General features: G+C 38.7%; 2 protein-coding genes across 3 annotated transcripts in view; one reads left to right on the top strand and one right to left on the bottom strand.

Moving 5' to 3' along the window:
- The first annotated feature begins 461 nt into the window (after positions 1 to 461).
- On the top strand, positions 462 to 7,311 carry SPMIP3 (sperm microtubule inner protein 3). The gene is made up of 4 exons (XM_089528400.1): positions 462 to 529; positions 2,856 to 2,948; positions 4,630 to 4,805; positions 7,140 to 7,311. Exons 1-4 carry the CDS (start codon positions 462 to 464, stop codon positions 7,250 to 7,252), a joined length of 450 nt encoding a protein of 149 aa, XP_089384526.1. The 3' UTR covers positions 7,253 to 7,311.
- Positions 7,312 to 13,328: 6,017 nt separating this feature from the next.
- ADSS2 (adenylosuccinate synthase 2) overlaps positions 13,329 to 26,761 on the bottom strand; it is a 42,684-nt gene continuing 29,251 nt past the window's right edge. Inside the window, exons 6-13 of one of the 2 annotated variants that reach the window (XM_089529809.1) lie at positions 25,905 to 26,012; positions 25,603 to 25,684; positions 24,490 to 24,616; positions 23,597 to 23,751; positions 22,498 to 22,622; positions 20,500 to 20,597; positions 19,524 to 19,673; positions 13,329 to 17,309 (exon numbers count right to left, since the gene is read on the bottom strand). In XM_089529809.1, the coding sequence (XP_089385935.1) occupies positions 17,257 to 17,309; positions 19,524 to 19,673; positions 20,500 to 20,597; positions 22,498 to 22,622; positions 23,597 to 23,751; positions 24,490 to 24,616; positions 25,603 to 25,684; positions 25,905 to 26,012 (898 nt within the window). In that variant the 3' untranslated portion in view covers positions 13,329 to 17,256. The remainder of the gene's footprint in view (positions 17,310 to 19,523; positions 19,674 to 20,499; positions 20,598 to 22,497; positions 22,623 to 23,596; positions 23,752 to 24,489; positions 24,617 to 25,602; positions 25,685 to 25,904; positions 26,013 to 26,761) is intronic. The other variant, XM_089529810.1, reaches the window with a different exon arrangement.

Genomic DNA, 26,761 nt, shown 5'->3' with positions numbered 1-26,761 from the left:
ATGTAAAAGAGGACCACATTCATGACATATTGGTTCAAAATTCACAAACATATCCCCTATCCAAGCAAGAGTTAAACTACAAAGTGCCATTAATCAGATGCAATTGATTACTAATTTACAAATTTTACCGTTAAATCAAGCCCTCTGTACAGATTTTGAGATTATATTATAACATATTATATTATAACATATTACATCTGTTTAACAAACTGTTTACGATTTGCAATGGCAGCTGCAAAGAATTGTGCAACTGCTTGCGTTATATCTTCCTTCTGATCTGCAAGTAGAAAATTTGTATAAAATTTCTCTTGTCTGCCTGGAAACTGCAGCACAATTGGTGTTATATATAAAGCACGTATTTCTGCATACATACTCATTATAACATTATGTTTATATTATATTTAAGTTCTGAATTCATTGACGGGAGGCATAATATTTTATTATCTTTTCCAGGGATTTTAATGGCAGGAAATGTTGCAGCAATAAAATTACGGCAGTTTATAGATTCATCACCTCAGATCCCTACAGGGTAAAGTATGACAAAATATACACAAACACACAAACCCTCAAGAGTTTATTCAGGCCATCAGATTTAGTTTGCTGGAACTAAACAAGGAAGCTCAACCCAGACATGTGCCAAATATGAATGATACAGGCTCAAAGGCTTGCCATTTTCATGCATCAAGTATGTAGATTAATTTCAAAACATTATTTGTGAACATTAGTGGCTCTGTGACCAGAATAATCTGTAGTAATAAAAAGTAGGCATCATACATTAATGTACTGTTGTTGTTGTTGTTGTGTGCCTTTAAGTCATTTCTGACTTATCGTGACCCTATCACAGTTCTCTTGGTAAGATTTGTTCATACTCTCCCCTGAGGCTGGGAGAGTATGACTTCTCTAAGGTCACCTAATAGGTTTCCATGGCCAAGTAGGGATTCAGTGCCTTATATCCAGAGCCATAGTCCAACTCTTAAACCACTATACCGCTCTGGCTCTTTTACATTGCATTTAATATTCAGAAGACTATCACTACAATTAACTTTTAAGAAAGCTGCAATCATCCCATAAAAATACGATTTGTAGCATTCTATAGAATTCTAATGAATATAGTGAGATGGATCCAGATTTTGCTTCCTGTGGACATATCACACCATCCATCCACATGATTTTGATTTAGCAAAGGAATCCTGCTGGTGGAAAAGAGGAAACATTTTTTAATCAACCCTGCTTCAAGCTTCATTTATATACCGCTTCATACCGCCTAAGCAGTGTCTAAGCGGTTTAGAACTGTAAGCTAGTTTGCCCCCAACAATCTGGGTATTCGTTTTAGCGACCTTGGAAGGATGCAAGCCTGAGTCAAGCTTGGACCCTTTTTCTGGTCTTGAACTCGCAACCTTGTGGTTTTGAGTGAGTGGCTGCAGTACAGGGATTAAAATACTGCGCCACCAGAGCTTCCCTTTACAATTCCTTGTATCCCTCTTCCCCCAAATCTGCTCTGTAGAGTTGAAGGAAAGCGGTGAAACAGTAGAGGAGATGGTATTGCAGGACGCAGAATGAAGGCAGAATAGACAAAGATCACCTTCCTTTTTTTTAAAGGGATGCTTGCATTGGCAGAAAAGAAGTGCCATCCAACCCAGTTATCAGACAGCAACAAAAAATGGTCTGAAATATCTCGATACTAATCATCTCTGGATATTTATCAGAATTTCAGCCCAGAAATCTAAGTAACACTTCCTTGAATAAAATGGATCTTAACTCTGAGTAAACATTTCTATGATTCATTTGCCCACAATTATTGTTTATACTGTGGCATTAGAGGAAGAACAGGCCTCTGAGCTTGAAAAATGTTGTTGTTGTTGTGTGCCTTCAAGTCATTTCTGACTTATGACCACCCTCAGGAGAACCTATTGCAGGATTTTCTTGGCATATGTCTTCAGAGGGGGGGTGCCATTGCCATCCTCTGAGGCTGAGAGTGTGACTTGCCCAAGGTCACCCAGCAGGTTTACATGGCCAAGCTGGGATTTGAACCCTGGTCTCCAAAGTTGTAGTCTAAATTACATACCCAAATTTGTCATACAGGAAAGAGATGAAAAGGGATAGACAAGGGAATCGAATCAAGAGCTATTATTTTAGTTACAGATATTTAAGTTTAGTTATTGCTTAGTTGTTGCTAATGAGGATAAAACAAATTTCATTTTAATTATTGTGTTGTATGTTGTTATTGCAATTGTAACATGCTCCTCTTGTACATATGTGGTGGAAATACAGAATATAGGCAGGCACCACAGTTAATAGCATTGTGATACTGCATTCAAACATACCTGTGATTTTGTCCAGTCATTTCACTGTGTTTTGACAGAAAATAATATTTTTCCAGTGAATGTATATCCTGTCTGTTCTCTGGTAACTTACAACAGTTTGGGAAGTTACAAACCCATTAAAAACAAAGTTACCAATTTCTGTTAGAACCACATTGGATACTACCTGAAAAACAGACATTCCTCATTCCAATAATGGCTGGAGAAAATATATTTTATGGTACGAATGAAAGACACTTCATACATGTGAAACAAACTATTCCAAAATGTGACACATGGTTAACATGAACATTAGCAGTAGCATTTAGCAGTAGGATTGATGCCTATAGTTCTGCAGTTGCTCCTTCAGATATTTTCACTCTGTTTTAGAATTACAAGAATTTATCCATTGTTTTGACATTTTAAATATATGTATTTAAAACATACTTGGAAAACTAGCCAGAATATTTGCTGTTAATTAAATGTACAATATGGACACACAAAATTAAAATCATGCTTGAAATATGGAATCTGGACATTTTGTTCTGTTACTAGACCTATTCATCATCAAGGAAAGGATGTTCTTGGTTACTATCCAGGGCAGCTGGCACGGCTTCACATTGCATATCCTCCTGAAGGGCAGCCAAAGTAAGAAAATATTTTGTACCACTCATCACCCCTTAGGTGTTCTAATTGATTACAACATTTTGTCAGTGACACGCAAGTACCTAGAATAGTATGCATATGGCCCTTTTCAGGAAATCACTGTGATGGACAGGAGATATTTAAGTATTTTCCCAAACACCAGACCCATGTCTCATTTATAAGACCAGAAAAAGATTTCCTTAGAAAAATATACCCTTGATATTACAACTATTTACCTATCATATTTTATTACAGATTTATCTATCAGTTGTTGTTGGGGGTTTTTCTTAAACATTTGGGATATTTGATGTATGCACACTAAAGACCATGATGTGAAAAACCTAAGGGACAGAATTGACAGGGATAAATTGACTTTACACTGACTTTCAATATAAAAAGAAAGAATGGCAAAAGAGGAAAAAACATAAACAGTATTACCATCCAAATCCTTAGTTAGGCAAATACTTACACAGCCATAGATATCTGGAGACGTTTTTGCTGCTTTTCAAGCCCTTTGTAATAAACCAGTGTAAAACTACATGTTGCCTGGACTGTTTAAAGGTAGGCATCAAGAAAATAACTTACCCTCTGTTCAAGTACATGTCAGTTCTAGTATACATAAACTAAGCTCACCCATGAGAGAGAGAGAGAGAGATCCAAATGGAACAAAATTCTGTCTCTGAATTTTGTGGTCCCCTTCCAGAACACTGAAAGGTTATCTACTCAGGCCATTGTTTACAATTTAAGGAAAGACGTAAAACAAACCACAGAAATTGGTATTACTACAGTCTCTTTTTCTCATGCAGAGATGACATATCTGAACTGCATACTCTTAATGTTCAGGCTTTAAGTTTGACTTGCAATAGCAAGGGGCACTTCACACATGCATCCAGGATAATTTAAAAAAGAAACAGGGAATTCCTCAAAAGTACTCACAGGACACTTGAAATGAAGCTGGTATTATTTAAGTAATAGGGCAGAGGCCAAGAGAGTTTTAAAGTTTCTGCTGCTGCAAAACAGATTGTAATATACAGAAGAAAGCAGACTCACATATATGCAAGTTAAGAGACTGCAGGCAGTGACAACTAGAAGGTCAGCAACTTTACGAAAAGTGGAGCTAGTATTGCCGTCAACTAATCTTAAAAAAAGATAATGAGTCCGCAAATAGAGGACATGTTGGCTAATGGTTGAATCACATGATTCCTGCTGCACCAAATATCCTCTGGGTATTTCCTTTTCCCACTTGGCTCTCTATTGCTAGAATCCGATTAGAAATGTAGGCAAGTGTGTCTGATGCAAGAAACTATTTCTGATCTTGAGTATAAAACAAAGGACTTCTGGCTAGTATTGAAAGCTATTTATTGTATGTTACAGTAAGCTTCCACAGTAGAATAAATCAATGCCATTTACACTGATTAACTGCAAGGTACACAGCCTCATTTGCACCATTTCAAGAATCTGATTGGGCCAATTTAGTAACAAGAGTTTATTATGAGAGTCTCATAGTAATCCATCATGCTGCTAATGCCTATTAGACTATAGCTGGATTAAAACAGAATAGTGTATTTCAACAGGATATTAGAATAAGCATTTAGATACTTTGCTGTTCTTATTGGGTAGCTTATGTTTTGCCAAGCTGGATATTAGTGTGAGATTACTAAACTATTTTATGCTTTTCATGCAGTCTTTTTACAAAACTGCAGCCAATTCCAGTAAAAGATGAAACTGTGCCTTACCATGAGTATGACTATATAGTTCTGAAGCAGTATATCCATTACCAAAATACAAAGAAGAAAGTCCATGATTGGTACACACAATCCACATACAGAGAAGCATTCACATTACCATTTTACAAATCAGGTGGGTAAATGTTTAGCTGGCTAATATATGCAATCTATATGTTTTATTTGGGAAAGGCATCTTAATCATCTAAAAAGTACTATTATGCATTGATTTGTATATTCCTTTAGAGAGAGAGAGAGTGTGTGTTGCAATTAGGGTTGCCATACGCCAGGACCTCCAAACCGGGACAAATGTAGGACACATTTTTGTGTCCTACATTTGAATAGGAGCCTCACTGAGGGGAGGCTTTCCCTCCCGGCCTGAGCCCTGGCCTCGCTGCGGCGGCAGCGGAACCCAAGCGGGGAGGGAATCCTCCCTTCAGGGAGGCTTTCCCTCCCGGCCTGGGACCCAGCCTCACTGCGGCGGTGGTGGAGCCGAAGCGGGAAGGGAATCCTCCCTTCAGGGAGGCTTTCCCTCGCGGCCTGGGCCCCGGCCTCGCTGCAGCGGCAGCGGAGCCCAAGCGGGGAGGGAATCCTCCCCTCAGCCCGGGGGTGGGGGAAATCCTGGGGGCTGGGGCAAACCGGGGCAGGACCGTGCAGACCCGCCCAAAACCGGGAAAGTCCCGCCCACAGGCAGGATATGGCAACCCTAGTTGCAATTTTAAAAAGGCCAACAGAAGCTTTCCTAAAATGCAGCTAAAGTAAAATACTATAGGATCTTCATTTTCAAGGAATATTGTAGGAGATGGCAGGTAAGTAAGATTTTTAAAATTATTACATGCCTCCACTGAATTCACACCATTTTTCCTGAACAGCTTATAACAGTAAATATAAGAATATAGCAAAAAGCTAGACCAACAGTGCCATAGCATGTACCTCAATTAAAATATAAAATGGCTCTTAAAAGATTTTATTTCTTCAAAAAATCAGGCCATTATCAACTTTGTATGTGTCACAATCAGGCCATGAATACGAATGTAGAGGAACTAAGCAGAGCAGGGAGTCTTGTAGATGTCTCATCCACAGAGTCACCATGAGTTGAATTCAACTCAAGGGTAATTAACAACAACAAATGTTTCACAACAAATCAGGTAAAGCCATCAGCACATGGATTAGCAGTCTACTATCAAATAATCCCTGGTCTGATTATTGACTGAAATTTATTTTACTTAATATTAATATTAATATTAATATTAATATTAATAATGAATTTATTTGTATTTCTCGCCTCTCTCTGCGGATCAAGGTGGGATTATAGCAAAGAATAAAAACCACAATACAATATAAAATATAATATTATCTAAAAATGCAGTCAGTAAAACAACAGCAATATTACTATGAATCAGTAAAAAGGCCAAATCGTCGTCAGTTTTCCATGCTATCAAGTCAGAGTGGGAATGTTCCATAAAATCAGCTATAAAAGGTCAGGTGGATAGGCCCGCAGGAAGAGATCCGTCTTAAGTGCCTTTTTAAAGGCTTCTAAGGTGGTAATGAGAACCATTGGTTACAGCATTTTAAAAGCTGTACTCCTTCCTTTCGCGAAGTAAGTGAAGATTCTTTTCCTCCTGTACAAATAGGTCTAGATCTAAAGAACTATATGATAATTTCCACATGTCCACAGCAGCACTGGACTTGTGTTTCTTAAACCAACAGTCTCCTAAACCAGATGGTAGATAAACCATGTTTCAAACTGAGGAGCAAGAAAAGCACTTGATCACACTGCTGTGTATATATGTGTGTGTTTAAAAAAGTCAGACAAGTCAGAATAATAAAGTTTTCTTCAAAGTCTTGTATGTTCTCTCCCCATTGGTCAGTCCTTCATACCCAGATTCAACCAACCACTGTTCAAAAATATTCACACACACACACACATACACATCCAAAAAGCAAATCTTGATTTTGCCATTTTATATAAGGGACATCATTTTACTATGCCATTGTATATAAAGGGACTTGAGCATCCACTGATTTTGGTATCCACAGGGGTTCAGGTACCAAACTAGTAGATACCGAAGGCCCACTGTTTTTGTTCCCAGCAATCATGTAGTTATAGCAAAGTGATAGACTGCTCCATTAAAAAAAACCCTGTGATGATTAGATACATTTGGTTCCAAGCTAAGATCAGAAGTGTTTTAATAATCTACTCTTCAACAGTTCATCAGTTTAGAATAAGTTGTGGCATGATCAAATTACAAACAAGTTAGGATGAGGTGTAAAAGCTGGAATGAAGTGGAGGGGAAAAACAACAGCTACAGCAGGGTACAATCTGCTCTGCATTCAGAAGAGGGTTGCATAAAAATAAGTTCATGGGAAATATTATTGTGTGTAATTATATATAGGATGGAGAATAAATATTGGATCAATTGATTTGCAGGGAGCAAGGGTCAATATGTTTTTTGCTTTTAAATTACAGACAGTGCAGAGGATCGTTACCGCCCAAGAACTGAAGCTGAATCACTGGCAGTCTGGAAAAGTGTTTCTGCCAAGAAGAGAGACAAAGATAAACCTTCATTTATGGGAGCATGAGAAATTCTTTCATCAAGCATTTCCAAAGAGTAACATGGAAGATCCTTTTCAAGACTGCTTCTGTCAAAACAGTTAGAGACTAAGAATATATGGATGCTATGGCAATTTTAAGCACAGTCTGTGTGGTTTTGAATCCTTTGGATGTTTAACAAGAGAACAACTTTAAAGTAGTAAATATCAAAATGAAAGACAAAGCTATAGTAAAATAATGATCACATACAGTACAAAGGTGGGATGCATATTTTTACAAAGCGCAGAGGGTTAGCTGCTACGAACAGGAAGCCTCTTTACAAAAATTAAAGCAGCTGACATTACAAAATCTAGGAATGAGCATTCTCCATTCTACTTCATTATCATTTCATAGCTTTACTTTGCAGGGATTTCTCACCAGTTTCCTTTCCTTCTACATACAGTATTAATTCTGGAATTGGTGCATGTACCGTACATATTGCTCTTGTCAGAAATTTCATTGCAGGAAAAAATATTTCAGTGCACTGAATAGTAGCCCATGCTATTAGCACTACTTCCTTCCCTGTTATTCTACCTATTTTTTTCAACTAATTACACAAGTGTAGTACAGATATGAACAAGTATATACTTTGCAAATGTTTTTATTCTGACAGTTATGTTTGTCCATCTGTCTCCAAGTATCAAAAAATGGACTAGAATCTCCACCAATACAATGAGCTAAAACAAGTTGTAGTGCTAACTTCCTAAGTAGCACTTGCAAAGCAGACAACTGCATTACTGTGGTACAATTTGGACAAAAGAAGCATGGACCAATACCACAGAGTATTGATGTAACCAAGGAATGAAAGAATATACTCCCCATCTTGTTCCTTCTACAAGCACAACCAAAAAGCCCTTTATAAGTGTTTTATATTGGCAAAATATGATGAACATGCTCTTAGAATGAAGCATGGCAGGGTAGGTTATATTTATATTATATATATTTATTCACAACTGTCCTTCATACACATCCTTAGCAAGCTGTAAGGATTATGTCCACTTGTGAGTATGTCAGGAATCCAACCCCCTGAGGATTTTATGAGTAAAGAAATAGAATCTTCTTATCAGAGCAAAGCCACTTCCACATTACACTGCAGCTGCAAAAAACCCAGGCAGAATGGCCATGTTGGAGAGACTAAAGATTTTGAATGCTTTAGTAAAATGATCTTCATTTTTGTATAATGCTGCAAATCCTGTTCTTTTTACACAAAACTGAACTTTTATGGTTGAAGACTGGACTAGTGATCTCCATATTTAGCATTATAAAACAAGCCCATAGCCTCTAAAAGAAGAGACTTCCGTAGGGGAAGTAATTCTCTGGAAAAGATTGAAGGACTCAGTGTGGTCATTTATGGTGAAAAATCTAGCTGTTCTGTAGTATAGAAATGTTGTTCATTGTTTTTAAAAGGACTCTAAAAGATACACTGTTGTTGTGTGCCTTCAAGTCATTTCTGACTTATGATGGCCCCAAGGCAAGCCTATCACAAGGTTTTCTGGGGCTGAGAGTGTCTGACTCACCCAAGGTCACCCAATGGGTTTCCATGGCCAAGCAAGGAACTAAATCCTGATTTCCAGAGTCATAGTCCAGTGCTCAAACCACTTCACCACTCTGGCTACATATATAGATATGTGCATAGCCTGTATGTAAAGGGGGGAGGGATTTGTATTTTAGTTTGCACACTGGAGTGCACCTATGCAGAGGAAGCTAGAAAAACCACACCTGACAAGAAAATGGAGGGGAAAAACAATCACACCAATGAAAAACAGAAGGAAGTTCTGCTGCATCAGACCAAGAGCTCATCTGGTCCACTAGCCTGTTTCTCACAATAGCCCATCAGATGCACAACCCACAGCTGTGGGATATAAGAGCAACAGATATTTCTCACTTTGTTCCATGCCAACTGGACAAAAAACCTTGGCGCGTTACAGACCGCCTAAAAGTGGCGATCTGCCGGCGCTGCTGGTTGCTCCGCAAGGGAGCCGTAGCAGCCAAACCGCCGCGCGGAGCAAAAAAGAAGCCCCAAAATGGCGCTTCTTCCTGCAGTGCGGTTATGACACTGCGAGGCGCCAATGTCGCACGCACGACGTGCAGACACTATGTGTCCGACACGTAATAATGGCGCCACCTGTGTGCATAGGGCGCCGCCATTATTACGCCCCCGTCACATGCTAGGGGTGAGGCCAGTGTGGATGCTAGGTCCCCAGCCAACCCCTAGCACGTGATGGGGGCGCCTCAAGAGCCTGTCTAACGGGCCCTTGATTCATGCTGTGCTGTATGCACAGTAACAGAACACCACACTTGAAAGCATGGACAATGTTACAATCGTCAATAGGCAGAGAGGGAAGAAAGTAGGAAAGAGGAACAAATGGAGTAAGAGAAGCATAATTTGCTCTGTGTGTTCTATGTAAATTCTCAGAATTAAATCCAAAAGGAAAGAAAAAATACATCAGTACTAATCCAGTAAAGGAGGCCAATTAAAATTTCATGCAAAAACCTGAATAGGGAGAGTATCAAAGGATCCCCATAAAACCTTGTTCAGAATCAAAACACAATAAAACTACACTAAATTTTACTATTGTCTTCTTTTTAAAAAGTTTTCAGCTATCAGAAAATAAAGCTCAATACAACAGGGGATAACTGGTTGAGAAGCATCAGCTCAATTCAGTTTTTTGATTCTAAAAAATAAGTCGCAAAAGAGATAAAATAAGGGCCATATTATTTATGTGCAGGAGCTTTGAGCAGGTATTGTTCAAGCAAGAAATATTAGAAGAGAAAGCATTTGTACTGTCTTTTAAGATGAAATGAAATCTTGGTTTTCTAATGTACCTCTGGCTATATATTGAGGCAATCTGAAAATTTACATGAACTTGGAAAAAACTATAGGCCACATATTCTTAAAGCTTAGGGACACTAAGGGGGGGCTTTTCAGGGAGCATAGGAAGCTACAATGAGGACTGCAACTAAAAGTCCATCCATTATATGAATAAATCTGGTTGTACAACTCTAAAATATGCCATAATCTCTTATTTAAAAACTCATAGCTAGCAAAGGGTTAGATAATCTTGGATTAGCGGCTCTTAAGCAGCTCTATATAACAACAAAGTTATGTACAGTAAATAACTGAAAATATCCCAAGTAGACTGGGAGACATTTAGTAAAAATTTACTCAAGCAGTACACAAGTAAGAAATCCCAGTTTTTAGGCTGCGTCCACACTGCAGAAATAATCCAGTTTCTATCACTTTTGGTGCCATGGCTCCATCCTATGGATTCCTGGGACCTCTAAGGAAGGAGACTCCACCACACTCCGAGGGAGTGTGTTCCACTGTCGAACAGCCCTTACTGTCAGGAAGTTCCTCCTAATGTTGAGGTGGAATCTCTTTCCCCGGAGCTTGCATCCCATTGCTATGGGTCCTAGTCTCTGGAGCAGCAGAAAACAAGCTTGCTCCCTCCTCAATATGACATCCCTTATATTTTGTTAAGAGTTCAATATTATAAATATACTTTCAGAACTAACTCAAGAACACAACTAGAGTCATGAAAATGCAATTATAGATATGAGCAAATGTTATTGACTTCCTATGTCCTACAGCTGGGCAATGAAAAATCTGACACTTTTAAATCGAAGAACACTATAATTTGTGTAATGTGGTATTAAAACTAGCTAGCAGCTTTAACCTCTTACAAAAAATTCACCTAATAAAATATACTGTACTGTGTACAATTCTGGTTCTCTCTTTTTAAAATATCGCTGAAATAAACTAAAATAAAGAAGGATACAGAGAAAGAGTTGAGTAAAGAGAGTGTGTGTGTGTGTGTGTATGTGTGCGCATGCTTGCGCACGCAATCCAGTATGTGCAACATATACTCTGGAAGGAAGCATGGGTCACTGCTCAAACATAATTTGTCCTTCTCAAATCTGCACAAGTTAGGATTCACTGGCAGACATTTCCAATATCCTCCTTCCCAATGTACAGTTGGCCCTCGGTATCCATGGAGGATCCATTCTGGACCCACCTGCAGATACCAAAATCCACACATGCTCAACTTCCATTGTCCCCAATGGCAGCAGATGCACATGGCTGCACCACCATTAGGGACAATGGAATTTCAATGGCAGTATGTGCTTGGGCTGCGCAGCCATTAGAAACAGCCCCCATTGTCCCCAGTGGCGGCACGTGCAAGCAGCTGTGCTGATGCTGGGGACAAGAAAGGCTGTCCCTAATGCCAGCACGGCCATGTATGCACACTGACATTAGGTTTGCTGTCCATGGATACTCCAATAGACTATAATTGATACAAGAAATGACATTTTAAAAGTCATTAACCTCAGATATGCTTCACAAAGTGACTCAAAGGGACTGTTTATCAAAGTACTCAGTACCAAGTTCAAATCACATGTAGAGAATCTATGAACAGTTGTCTGAGGTTGTGAGGCACTCTTCTCAAAAATCTCTTAACATGATAATAGGTAGATAAATGCTTCTTTCACATTTGCTACCAGCAGATGACACAGCTATCTGCCTCTTTAAAGTATTAGGTCTTAGACTTTTGTCAATTCCCCTCTGAAAAAGAGAATTAATCACCTGTCAGAGCCTCTTCCATTAACACTGAATTCTGCTCATATTACCTCCAGAATGCCTTCCCAACAGTTTCATATATCCGCTGCATCAAAACCCATCTAGATGCTAAAGTTGTGCTTATCACTGGCTCAGTGTATACTTTGCCTTAAGTTTCTCACTCAATCTCCATGCAGTTATGACATAACCACTGTAGCTTGGGGTGTTAAACTGGACCGATTTAACAGATCTGGTCTTTGGAGTATTTTATTTATTTGCAAAAGGTACCAAGGTCTGTGTGGCCAGTGTGGATTAATTAAGATCATCTTTGGTCTCTTCACTCTCTTTCCATTATCACACCTGTGTATAGGTTTTTAACAAAAATTCTCTGACAGATTTTAATATCACTAACCTGACTGCCCTCACCTCTACTAAATATATAGTTTCCTTTCTGACTCTATCCATTCTCGTTTTTGTTTTTTAGGAACAAATAAAGTTCCCTTGTACAAATCACCTAGTTTCACACACCAAAGTAAATCCCTCCTTATTTTCATTGGTATAGTCATAAGGATATCTTTTCCTTGACTCTAAAATGGTCTCATTAAAACTTGCAGTGTCCTTGTGTGAAACCTTGCTTACGAAACTGAATAGTTGAAACTAATATTTCTAGCATTCTTGCAAAATGCATAAGATCTACTGCCTTCATATTTTTCAGTTTGTATTATCTCCTTCATTAGATTTTGTTTCCTTTCCTTGGAAAGGAAGACACACCACTCAGTGCATTTATTTTTTTCACCCAAGTGTACTGACTCTTCTTGAAATTTATTAGGAACCCATAAGCCTGTAAACTGTAATGTTGGACTAGGGTTGTGTTCTGCCTTCTATTTGCACTGACTTTCAGCAAAATATCATCCAAATACAACAACTTACAGTCTCTGCTATCTCAAAAAAGCTATCAACACAATTAGTACTTTGATGAAAAACTTGGGTGCAGATACCAGGCCGAAGGGAAGAGATGTAAATTAGTAATGACTGCCATTGTAGTTGATCCTTAAGTAGTTTCTGGAGCACAGGAACATGTAAATATGCTCCTCTCAGTTCTACCAAGAATAAGAAATTGTTTAGGATCAAATTCTCTAGAATGGTTTGTAATGTCTCAATCTTCAATTTTCAACATTGTACATACCCATTCAAGTAGTTTAAGTCCAAGACAGGTCTGTGCTCCATTGTTTTGGGACCATAAAGAAAACGGAGTACTCTTTTGAATTTCTGGCAGAACGGGACCTGTTCTATTGCCCCAATCTAAACTGTTATATTTCTTTTGTTATTATCTCCTTCTTGGGCCCTATACAGACAGCCAAAATAAAGCTGCTTCGAGTCACTTTGGAGGTATGGTGTTTCAATGATGCATGCGTCCTAAGAGTCTGGAAGCTGCACCAAAGCTGCACTCCAGTCCTTAGGACTGGAGTGTGGCTTTGGTGCGGCTTCTGGACTCTTAGGATGCATGAATCATTTAAACAGCATACCTCCAAAGTGACTCAAAGCAGCTTTATTTTGGCTGTCTGTAACAGGCCTTGATTTTGCTTTTTGCCACTGGTGATAGAACATATATCCCCTTCATTCTTTTTGTGCAAATTGAACTGTACCCTTGATGAACTAATTGAAGTACCCATTTGTCCATAAAGTTTTCCATAAATGACCAAAGTGAAGTAATCTTCCCCTTACTGTTACTTCCCAGCTTGTCTTCTTGGTTGCTGTTGACCTTGTTGCCTAAAGTGACATCTTACCTTATTCCATTGTTGTTTGAAATTTCTTATGTCTCTTTGTTTTTGAGAAACTCTTCCTCCTTGAAAGTAGCAGTTTTCTCCCATAAATATTTCCTGTCTTGGGTTCTTTTTTTAATTGTACGTAGGGCTAGTTTCTTGTCTGTTCCTTCCACCAAAACTTTCTCTAAAGCTTTTCCCCAAAATAACAACTTTCCGTTGAAGGGAGTCTCCACCAAAAGGCTCTGCAGTTTTGGTTAGTCTCTCAATGTTTTAGCCACAGAAATCTCTTACCAAGCATAGACACTGTAATGGAATGTGCTGCAAATGCTAGCATCATATCCTGCATTAATTTGCATAACATTTTGAATTGTTCAAGCAGTTACATCTTCCATACCTAGGATTTCTTGAACCCATAGAATGCTAGCCCTGGTGAACATGGAAATTGTAACTGATGCTCTAGACTAGGGGCTGAAGCCTTTTAGATTGTAAGGCTGAGGGCAGGGAACCGTCTGACTAAAAGATTGTATGTACAGCGCTGTGTAAATTTACAGCGCTTTATAAATAAAGGTTAATAATAATAATAATAATAATAATAATAATAATAATAATAATACCTTCTAAGGGCTGAATCTATTCTTTTTTCATCTACATCTTTAGGAATGTGTTGTCTTCCTGAGAAACAATAGCAATAGAAAACTGATATACAACAATCAACCAATGGGCTAGCCAATCAATCCACTCCTTTTTTCTTAAATATACATAATTTTTTATCATTCTGGGAATCTCTTGGAATTAAGAGCTGTCTCCTATTCTGAGTCAATTAACTCTGTAAAAATTTCTGGCATAGGTAAGTCTAAATTTTAGGGGGGGAGGGTAGCACTGATGCCACTTTCCTTTCCTTTTCTGTACACTTATCTTGCTCTGGAACTTCCAGACCTAACACAAGTAACATTTTTCTACGCAATACCTTAATGTTGTCCAAATCAAATAACCTACTTTCTTGTTTTGATCCTAATCTGATCCTAATCCTAATTTACACCACCAAAATCCACGTCTATCACCCACATGCTTAAAAATTCCTCTTCTGTCATCTCATTTTTTTTATTTTTTTTTTGTACTTAAGGGAGACACGCTTTGATTTTTTCCTTGCATTTTCTTAGTTTCTCTGTAATCTTTTCATTAGGTTGCTGAGTTTGTTCTGTTAACTGGTGCTCTTGAGAAACGTCCTGGCCATCAGACTTTTCACCTGCTCCCAACAGATCTTCTAAATTCATTAAGTATGCATTGCCTTAATTTCTGAAATTCATTGTTGTAAAACTAGATTGAGAAATCAATTTCATTAAGTTACCGTATTTTCTGGCATATAAGACGATTGGGCATATAAGACGACCCCCAACTTTTCCAATTAAAATATAGAGTTTGGGATATACTCGCCGTATAAAACTACCTCTCTTCCAATGCACACCAAATAAAAATTAAAAAAAAAAAACACATTAATTCAAATGCTTATGACATGAAGGTACTTACCAGGAAAACTTGTTGTATGCAAAGCCTGCTTGCATTGGTCAGCCCTCCCTGCCTGCCCAGCCCTCCCTGTCTCCAAGATTTTATTCTACTGTACTTGTACAGCGCCTCCCTTCCTGCTTTCATATGGTCACTACATACGGAGGGGATGCGGCCGTGGCCATTTTGAGCTCCCCCCACCATATGCGGCAACCGCAGATTCTCCAGTCCAGCTCGGAAGTTTCAGCACCTGCCCTATAAGACGACACCTGGCGTATAAGACAACCCCCGACTTTTGAGAAGATTTTCCTGGGTTAAAAAGTAGTCTTATACGCCAGAAAATACAGTAATCAAGTTATACAAATTCATTACAGTTGATATATTTTGATCATTGAAAGTATTTTGAATTCTTTTTTTCCATTTCTGCATCAGTTCTTTAAGATTTTTATTGCAAAAATATCATGAACTTGTTGCTGAACCTCATCACTGAACTCTGTTGGCAAGGCATTAACCAACCTGCAAGCCTGTACCTGAGTCTGAGTCTGGGAGAACACAGTAGCCAAATAATTCAAAAACTTTTCGTGATTCTCAACCATGCAGCTTGTGTTTAAAGAACACATTGTTCCTTTGGCATTTGCTACAGCTTCAATGCATATGCTCTGGCTGTCACTCAAAACATACACACACTTATCTGAATGGCTGGGAACTCTATTAGTTTCTGCCCTTCCTTTCTGCCTAGAATCATCCAACTCCATATAGCGACAAGAAGGCAGGACTGCACTTAAATCACAAGATCTCCCTTTCTTCCTCTTGCATGGCATGGGGTTGGTCTGGATGACCCTTGTGGTCTCTTCCAGCTCTATGATGTTATTATTTCTCTGGGGAAATAATGTTGGTAATTTTCTCTTTATTGTTATCTTTCTTGACTTTTTTTTAACCTTCTCCAAGTGTTGATGAGGTGATCTTCCCTCTGTATACACTAGATGTTAGGGGAAAAAATTCTTAAGGACATACTCTGACACCTATTCAGAGATATGCCACTCAATGACCAACTGAATGGCTGAACTATGTTTGTTTATAATACCCTGCTCTGCAGCTTACACACTTGCAGCTAACCGAGAAGCTTCAGTATTGATCTCATTATCTGGCATCTTTTTCTCTGATAGGACATCTGGATCTGCTGTTTCCTCTTTTTCCTTTAAATTCTCTTGCCAATTCCATGTTTATTTTGCTCTAACTATAGACTAATTTTAATTTTAGTGTTAGAGAGAGAGAGAGAGAGAGAGAGAGAGGGACTCAACCAGCTGGCAAGGCAGGAAAAGAAAAACTGAAGGGAAGAGAGAAGCAAGCAACAGTTTAAGCAGATTTAGAATTTTGGTCTGCTGTCTTGATGGGATGGTGTGAGAGAATATCCCAATGGTTGTGGATTTCTCTTTCAGCCATACATAATGTATTGATGAATAATGGACTGAATGAGAGAAAATTGAAATGCTAATTTTTAAAAAGTATTGATAAATTCCTTACACTTAGTGAGCATAACACACATCCAATGTTTTCAGTATCTTCATTTATAAATTAAGTTGTTGCAATGCATACATATTAAACACCCTTCCAAACTACCAGCTTATCATCGTAGTTTTAATAAAAACTGTAACAAAAGTGTATGGGTTTTTTTTCATCATTATAAAATCATCCCTCTCTTTAATTACACACTACATGAGCAGCCATACAGGGAACAACAGCTTTAGGAGTATAAATGAGGATGTAAAACTCTGTGCAAAACTGCATTAATTATTTTAAGCATCTAAAAATTTCAGAAAGTAACACCACCAAAAGCTGAGACACAATAAAGACAAATGGTCATGTAATACAATCTCAGATTTTCAGAGAAAGTGTTGGGACGAACATATCAAGAAAAAAAATCTGGTGGCACCATGACAAATAGTAGAAATCGTGATAAATGCCCTGGAATTCATGAGGTTGTAAGAAAAAATGATACTTAAAGTCTTTATAGTAGGAAGAATAGTTTTTTCAGACCATCTCTAGCTCTTCTGCACACCAGGTCCAACATTCCAAAAATCATTACTTATTGAGCAAAGAATAATAGATATAACAATGAGCAGTCTTTAAGGAGTGTGCTTTCTTTTCTTCCATTTATTCACCATTTTTAGAAGAGTTGGATCATTGACTCCCTGGATTTTCCTACTCCAATCCATTTAACTGCAAAAACAAAAACAAAAAATTTCTTGGGTAAGTTTGAAGAAATGATCATCATATGATACCAAAGAAGCTTTCCTGTAAAACAGGGCACTTTTCTTCACCTTTCATGCGATGCCCTCCTCCTTAATACTATTGTTGTTGTGGGCCTTTAAGTGAGTTCCTTATTACACTACATTATTACAGTGCTTTATTCCATTATCTGCCATGGCAACATCCTATGGAGTCCTGGGATTTGCAGTTTATGGAGGGACATTTAGTAGTCTCAGCCAGAGACCCCTTGGACCTTGCTAAACTACAAACTCCAGAATTCCACAGGATGGTGCCATAACAGTTAAAGTAGAATATAGCACTACAGATCTAGCAAGTAGCAAGAGCAAGTACATTTCTATACCGCTTATCGGTGAAGCGGTTTACAATGTGTAAGCCAATTGCCCCCAACAAGCTGGGTATTCATTTTAGGGACCTCAGAAAGATGCAAGGTTGAGTTGACCCTGAGCCCCTGCCTGGTATTGAACTCACAACCTTGTGGTTTGTGAGTGAATGGCTGCAATACAGGAACTTAACCACTGCACCATCTATCTCATTTCTGACTTTAGGCAAACCTTAGGGGATGCAGTGGCTCAAGTGCTTGAGACATTGACTCTGTTGATTTCAATATCAGCAAGTTGGCAATACGGGGCCCAGGTGAACTCCCATCACTAGTCCCAGCTTCTGCCAACCTAGCAGTTCGAAAGTATGCAAATGCAAGTAGATAAATAAGTACCACTCTGGTGGGAAGGTAAACTGTGTTCTGTGCAATCATGCTGGCCACATGAACACAGAGTAGTCTCTGACAATGGCTTAGTAATGGAAATGAGCACTGCCCCCTATGGTCGGGCACGACTTGACAGCCTTGTCAGCAGGGAATACCTTTACCTTTTAAGGCAAACCTATCATGGGGTTTTCTTAACTGAATTTGTTCAGTGGGATTTGCCTGTGCCTTCCTCTGAAGTTCAGGGACTGTGACTTGCCCAAGGTCACCCAGTAGGCTTACATACCCGAGAGGCCATGCAAACCCAGGTCCCCAGTGTCCTAGTCCAAGATTCAAACCACTACATCCTGCTGGTTCTCACTTTAATACTGTGATATTTACCTATCTCTCAAAGCTAGAGTTTTCAAAGCAGTTCTGCCAAGGATTATAGAATTGATCCAAGAGAAACTTGTGGTTTACATGGTTTGAGTGTTGGACTACAACTCTGGAGACAAGGGTTTAATTCTCAGCTTGGCCATTAAACTCACTGAGTGACTTTGGGCAAGTCACATGCTCTCGGAAACGACTTGATGGCACACAACAAGCAAAACTACTAATTTTGCCAGCCTTTGCAAAATCGATTTAGATATTTAATATGTGAAATATCAGCATGTACCATTAAAGCAATCCCACCCCAAAACAGAAAATGTATTAACTGTACTTTTAAGTCAAGTGTGGAGTTCTGAAATATTACATTTATCAACTGAGGAAATTCACATACTTGCAAAGCAAAGGTGGGAGTACAATCCAAAACATCTAGACACTAATTTTTACAAGTGAACGTTAATGTCAGGCTATGGGTCCCTAGTTACTCAGGGAGTTTTAAAAGGCCTCAAGGTAAAACAACCCCTTCTTTTAGATGTGCAGTCTCTAAAGCAATGTACAGTGAACCCTTCCTATCTGCAGGAGTTCGGTTCCAGCACCCTCCCCACCATGAATGGCACAAAATGTGAATGCTCAGGCCCCATATGGTTCAATGGTGGTAATTTACATGCTGACACCTCAATGCATCTGCATGCACACTCCCTCAATGAATAATATGGATGTGGTGATCTACAGGCAGTCAAATCTGTAGATCACCACCCACCGATATGGAAGGTCCACTGTATATAGAAACAGAAATGTTATTGAGACAAGCTTGGGAAGCCAAGACCTCAGATTTCCTGGTGCTCCTTTTTCATGGAGAATGAAGAACAGGTAGAGGCTGCTTCTAAAAACAACTATGCAACTTATACAATATTATAAAGTCCTACATAGACCTTGGGGCCATTTTACAAATTATGATTTCATCATATATTTACATACCCAAAACTATGGCAGATGCATTATAAATACAGTCAGCAGTAGTACTCTTAACAAGGCATCTCATTTGAATGTCTTTTGTTTGTAATAAGGTAGGAAACATATAAATCTACTTTTCTTACCTGGAACACCTAGCTCCATTTCTATAAATCGAACGTAGTTTTGAGCATTTACAGGCAATTCATCAAAAGTCCTTGCATTTGATATATCTGTTTTCCATCCTGGGAACGTTTCATACCGAACCTCCAATTTATTTAAGACTTCCTGGTTTGCTGCAGCAACAAAATACATAACTGTAATTCTACTGTTCACAGTGATAACAGACTAAATCAATAACCCAATTAAAAAACACTGCAGCTTCAAGTCACTAATGGAATAAAAGGCAACAAATTCGTGATTTTTTCTTTAAAGCTTAACTTACAGAAACAGTTGAGACATAGCTTGCAATATTTTTAATCTTACAAAATCCACCATAAAAGTAGGATGAAGAAGACAGAAGATTGGATGTAAGATCCATCCCAGGAACAGGCTTACTGTAATTACATATAAGGCCATCCCAGTGTTAGTCACAGGTGAGGAAAGGAAATTCCTATTCCTATTGGGCTAATTCCTATTGGGCTAAACTCTGTAGTTTGCAAGGTGAGTCAAGAACAAAATAATTAAAATAGCAAACTCAAACCAATTTACTTGGAAGGAAACTTAATTCTGCACAACAGAACTCAGTGATTTAACTGGGACTTCTTTCTGAATACATATATACAACTTTGTACTCTGACTATATGTATTCTAAGACCGAATAACAACAATATGAAAGATGATGCAGTTTCTATTTAAAGCAAGGGTGGGAATCATGTGCCCTTGCCCATCTAGGATTGTAAGTCCCAGTAGTAGCACTAGCCAGTATAGCCACTGATGACAAAAGATGGGAACTACAAACATATGGAGAGTTGCTCAATTCCCACCTCTAGTTCAAAGAAAGAATACAGAAGAATACAGGATAATTATTCTAAAGTGATGGGGGTACTTCTAGCTGCAACCATACCACTGCACTAGTTGTACATTTAGAATATGAAAATGCAAACTCACATTCACACTCACCTGGAAAATGAGGTATGATTTTATCATCTAGTTTGTAAGCAACACCAACTTTAATTTCTGGAAATACATCCAAAATATCCAATTTGGTAAGAGCCAATCTATTTTAAAATAAGATATTGACACATTAGTTATATATTGAATGTTTACAATTGTTTTTACAACTGTTTTTAATATTGTATTTGACATGTGTAATAGAGTTTTATCGTATCGTATGTACACCACTTTGATCTGGAGGAAAAGCGGTATAAAAATAAAAGCTTCATTATTATATTATTATTATATAGACCACTATAAACTAGATTTCAAATTAGACATAATATTTTTTAAGGTACAAGTTTAGTTTTAAGGCAAATATAGTTCTAATCATTTAAAATATATGTTGTACATCAGTCAATAGCTCAGTCAAATATTGTCCATTGACCATCTCTCTGACTGCAATAAAATATTCCACGACGCAAAGAGTACCACTGTCTGAATGGCTGTTTATTTTTACAGCTGTTTTTAAGAATACTTGTTTTGCTTGCTGGTTTGGTTATTTGCTTTAATTTCTCTAAAACTGTAGTAATGGAGGCAACACCTGTTGTTCTGAAATTAAACCCAAGATTAAAAGCAAAAAGAACAATGTATTGAATCATTCACATTTACATAAACATTAACTAACATTGCTGTAAGTTTTAAAAACCATACTTGTTCTAACTTGCATCCAGGCTACTACTGACTTGAGACACTGGTTCACCTTTCCTTCCCATACCCAAGAATCTCATAGGAAGAAAGTAATGTGCTCAAATACCATGTTTGCCATTGGTGAACACACTGGCAGGCTGATAAGGGAGAAAGTGATCCCTCAGCTATCCTGGTCTGTTTTCAATCATGGTCTCAGTTCATTTAGGATTTTTAAAATATCAACAGGGCCCAGAAGCAGATAAGCAACTATGGAGCAGAAATAATATCAAAGTCATATGGTCCATGCAACACACAGTTAACAACCAACCTAATGCATCTGTAGCCAAATGCATTTTCTAGGTGCACCAGGAAGTATCAGAACCATCAAAGCATAGTGTTACCCTGTCACCAGTAAGAAAAACCGCTAAGAACCTACTGCTAGGGCAATCAAAACAGTTCAATAAGAAAAACAGTTGGAAACTAGACTATCTGGATCCTATTTGATCAGTTTCTTCCTTCATGAAGCTGAGATATACAGTGGGTCCTCTGTAACCGCAGATTTGCCATCCACAGATTTAAGGATCTGTGGATGGCAAGCCTGTGTTGTAGAGAAGGAATGAAAAGGCGAGAGGTGGAGGAAGGAGCAGGAAGAAGAGGCAGGAGGAAGAAGAAAGAGGTGGAAGGAGAGTACACTGAGGAGAAAAGGGCAGGAGGAAGCGAAAGGAAGAGGGAAAAGCTGTGGAGGAGAAGGAGGAAAGAGTGGGAGAAAGAGGGCAAAGGAGGCAGGAGGAAGAGGCGGGAGGGAATCACAGAGGAGGTGCTGGAGGAGGAAGGAACGGGAGGAAGAGGATAAATGGGGGAGAAGGAAGAGGAGGCAGAAGCAGCTGTGGTGGTGACAGAGGTGCCTTGTTGCCAACCGCCCACCACCTCAGGTGAAAGCAAGGACAGAGGGAGGGAAGATGCATTCGGTGAAGTCCCATTGACTCCAATGGTGGGGCGGCCACATCTGCGAATTTTGTATCATTTTGTATCCATGGGGGAGGGGATACAGAACAGATCCCCCATGGATACCGAGGGCCCACTGTATTTAGCCGGAGCTCTGAGACTGGAGTGCTGAGTTTCCCTGTCCTGTCACTTTTCCTGGCCGGGGGGGGGAGGCAGAGCAAGGCCAGGAACATGCAGCTGTCACTTTAAAAACTGGCTGTGAACAACCTTTGGACTCAGCTGGCTTCTGAAGCATTGGCTGAGGATGCTACATGCGGAGAAGGTAAGGGAAGAACAAAGCCTGCTATGGTGCATATAAAGATCATCTTGCCATCTCTGCAATTAACTCACGCAGTAAATCCATTGATCATATGAGCATATCTAAGCAATACAAGATCCAGCCAGCCACATCTTCTCTTCCGACCTGTGGTTACACCAACTTCTTTTCCTCGTGTCTGTAGCATTTCCCCAATTTCCTAAGAGACAGAATATAATCAAGTTGCAACAGTTTTATTAATTACGAACAGCATTTACTGACAATAAAAGTAAAGAGAGTGAATTTTACATCTGCCCCCCATAGTGCACAAAACTATTAATGAGGTTGAAGACAAAAATAGAGGAGCTACCTTTATAATGCCAGGTATCAATGTGAAAATATTAGCTGAGCAGGCCATTTCCTCAACACTCCATGTTGATTCTGCTGTATAATGCCTACCTGCTACCTCACAGGAGTGTTGTAGCTCAGTTATTGTTTGTGAAGCTGTGAAATCCTTGGCAATCATAAATTGCTAGTCCTGTTAATTCAGCTTGGAATCAAAAAGGCAAACTGGTTCAGATGCATCGCCACTAGTAATAAAGATTCTGCAACTGGAACTTAGTTAACAATTCTGCTGCTGTTTCATGAGCAAGAACAGAATTCAGCTTGCTCTTCGACAGAATTATAGGCTCTGCAGGACTAAGGAATAAGCAGTAGTTAAAAACCCTGAATTCAGAAAGTTAAACATCAGACAGATAAGAATGCAGAATATATGATCTGATGCTTGGAAGAGTAAAGTTATGTGTATTGTAAATAATACCCCAAATCATAGATTTAGGGCCAGAACAGACCAGAATAAAGAGCCGGCTTCCAGATGGCTTGAGGGCGTAGCGTGCAGACGACACACGCCCCCAAGCCACTCGGAAGCTGGTTTCAAGCCACCCAGCCATTTACATGGGGGGCAGCTTCCAGGAGCTCCAGCAGTGCAACATTTATCCGCCGTATGCCACCAGAGCACCTTAAAGGTAGCTTCCTGTTGCGGCGGGGTGGAAAAGCTGCCTTTTTGCCAGCGCAAAAAGGAGCAGCTGTTTGCCACTCCTTTTTTGTGGCAAATCTGGCTTTGTCAGGGTGGTCTGTTTTGCCCATTAGTTATTTGGTCCCAGTAATTCACCTTTATTTTAATTCCATACTTACATTATTTTGTTCTGTAGGAAAGGCACCAATTCCAACTCTAGTTGTGTATGCTTTCACGACTCCATATACTTCACCCACGTTCTGAGGTGGCATACCCAAACCAGTGCATACACCTCCCACAGTGCAATTTGATGAAGTCACAAAAGGATAAGTCCCTATGAGCAATGGAAATAATTAGAAAAGGGAGCAAAGAAATAAGTGAATTAGCAGTTTTAGGAAAGGTGTGTAGGTAGTAAGTACACTCATCGCTCCACATTTGCGACTTTACGGATTTGATTATTCACAGATTTTATTATTATGTTCTCTCTAGGAATATCTAGTCTACCAGCACAACTCTATGGTCAACTTTAACCCAAAGCCGCACTGAAGGGCCCAGAGATTCCTAGCGAGAACACTCCACTAGGTATTTGTAGCTCCTCAAGTGCAATTCTATGGTCAATGTCTGGCAGATGTTGACCACAGAGTTGCACTGGAGGACCTAGATTCCTAGAGAGGTGTTCTCTCACATAGTGTTTTTGTTATTTGTGGTTTTTCCACATTCACGAGGGTCCTGTGCCCCTAACCCCAGCGAATGTGGAGGTACGAGTGTATTGTGCTTTTACACTGAAAAGTAACTTGAGTAGCAATCAAGTTTGGATCTTTGGATGTTAATCATTTATAGAAAAATGGAATGGTAGTCATTGATATATGATTCAATTGTTAAGTGTACCAGAAACTTGTTCAAATATTATAATCGTGGTGCTAGATATTTGTTTGTTTAATACACTCACATGGTCAGTTAAAAAAAGTTCACTTCAGAAAAAAAAAAAGAACCATTCACTTTGAACAGTTAGAGCAATGAACTTTTTAAGAAAAGGGGGGGGAAAACCCCAAAACCAGTAATTTATACCTACCGAAATCAATGTCCAGCAGTGCTGCATTTGCACCCTCTACTAAAATTTTCTTTGGTGGGCCATGCAAAGCTTCGTACATAAAATATACACCATCCCTCACCATTGGTTTGATCCTTTCAATGTAACCCTGAAACATATAGATATATTCTAGAGATCAGAATTAAAATAAGTGGATTGTGATCAGCAGTAAATTTTAGTAGATATTGTGTAATTTAGATCAGTGTTTCTCAGACATTGGTCCTCCAGATGAACTTCAGCTCCCAAAATTCCTGACCAAGCTGACTAGGGCTTCTGGGAGATGAAGTCCAAAACACCTTGAAAACCAAAGTTTAGGAATCACTGGTTTAGATTAATGGTTCTAGCCTTGCAATAAAGCTAGCACCACTCTCATAAACATACAACTTAGAAGTAATTTTTTAGGAGGAAATGAAAAATGAAGACCCCTGCTGAGTTAGAATAAGGACCCATCTAATAAACATCCTATTCCCAAAAATCAAATGTGCCCAGGAAGTCTACAAGCAAATAGGAAACATAGCAATATCGCAATAGCAATTACATTTCTACACCACTTATCAGTGCACTTAAGCACTCCCTAAGCGGTTTACAATGTGTGTAAGCTAATTGCCTCCAGCAAGCTGGGTACGTGCTATTCTCCCGTTCTCCCGGCGGCTTCTGCATAAGCTAGAAGCCGCCTATAAGGAGCCCATGTATGGTGCAGGCTCACTGTACTTCAATATCAATCCCTCTTCTGTAACTTAGTGACAATGGATGCTGGAACCTTGAGCTTATCCACTACGCAACAGTTCTTTACCCATTAAGACAACGTGAAAGAGAGGACATTGTGTATGTTTGCAGAATAGCTAGCTTCTCTAAGGATCACACAACCTATGAGAAAGTGCAACCACCTGTACAACCACAACCCAAGATTCCAGCATAAGTATTTTGATGAAGCCATAAGTTCCTAACTCTTCAGGAACTCTCACACAAATAACTTAGTAGTTAGAGTCAGAAATTAATGTTGACTGTTTGCTTTTAAAGAAAGCTGCTTTCTTTTGAAAGAATATATACAGAAAAATTCCTGCATATAAATAGCTAAAACATATAAAGTTTTACCTTCAGTCTTTTCAGTTCCCCTTCAATGTCTATCTCTAAGGCAGGGTAAACAGACTTGTACTGGTTGGCCAACACTTTGAATCTAAAAAGTAAAAAAAGTTAGTATTTATATTATTACACTTGCAACCCTTCTTAAAAACCATTGATAAAAGATTTTTGACTCAAAGAGAGGGGGAAATTACAATTAACAGATCTCATTAGGATTTTTTACAACATAAAAATCAGAATCTATAAATAGGTAAACTGATGTCCCTAGTAATAAATATAGTTGAAATGTAACATTACTCTAGAGAAGTTGTTACCTTTCTGAAAATTCATTGAAGTCAGAAACTAGATCACACATTCTGAGCCCACTTCGAGCTGCTTTAGAAGAATACACTGGACCAATTCCCTTTTTTGTAGTTCCCAAGCTTTAAAACACAAAAATAAAAAACACACACACACTACACAATCTGGTGACTCTCAAAAGACGACTAATTTGTTTATATTAATTTTTTTAAAGTATATGATTTTTGTTGTTGCCAGTTGTCATTCACTGGGTCAGACTTGCATACAGGTGAGCACCTGCAGCAAGAGTGAAAAGATACAGAAGCAAACAAATGGTGTAAAAGATGGACAAATATCTCCAGGATTACTTCCAACACTGATACACATATACTTAAAAATACAAAGTGGCTACAGGTTACACTAATTAACCTTCTAACCTTACAGATGATGAACATATAAAAACACATATTTATAATACCACATTGCATATGTATTTATTTTTTATGTATTTCTACAAAAAACTTTCAAAGGAAGCCAAATGCTCCTATTACAAAAAAGCTTAATAGCATGAATGTTAGTGTGTCACAAAAGTACTAAGTGTGGATAGCATTTTAAAAAGTATCATAAGTAGCAACATATAGGGGATACCATAAAACAGTGAAGAGTTGCTGATAAAAGATTATTAAAATGATACAGCTATTACTCTGTGGTCAAACCAGTTCATACTTTCATATTATTTATTTGTAGTTGGAAGCCTGGAATTTTCTGTTATATAATTCCTGGATGATATGCTCTTTCTTTCCATATTAGCTTAATCAAAGTATACAACATAAAGGAAATGGCTGCCTAGCTCTGCCAAAATTCTCTGAAACTGTTTAGATGTTTGCATCGA

Source organism: Sceloporus occidentalis, unplaced genomic scaffold, assembly GCF_023333645.1.
Source record: "Sceloporus occidentalis isolate IW3139 unplaced genomic scaffold, rSceOcc1.0.p SCAF_6, whole genome shotgun sequence".
Taxonomy (NCBI): Eukaryota; Metazoa; Chordata; class Lepidosauria; order Squamata; family Phrynosomatidae; genus Sceloporus; species Sceloporus occidentalis.
The sequence above is the reverse complement of the archived record's forward strand: the minus strand, read 5'-3'. Positions and strand labels throughout refer to the sequence as shown.

Bases quoted from the DNA above. Each gene is read 5' to 3' on its own strand.
- SPMIP3 (XM_089528400.1), top strand. From the start codon at position 462: ATGGCAGGAAATGTTGCAGCAATAAAATTACGGCAGTTTATAGATTCA. The intron at 530-2,855 runs GTAAAGTATGAC...TTCTGTTACTAG, and splicing joins TCACCTCAGATCCCTACAGG to ACCTATTCATCATCAAGGAA. The intron at 4,806-7,139 runs GTGGGTAAATGT...TTTAAATTACAG, and splicing joins ATTACCATTTTACAAATCAG to ACAGTGCAGAGGATCGTTAC.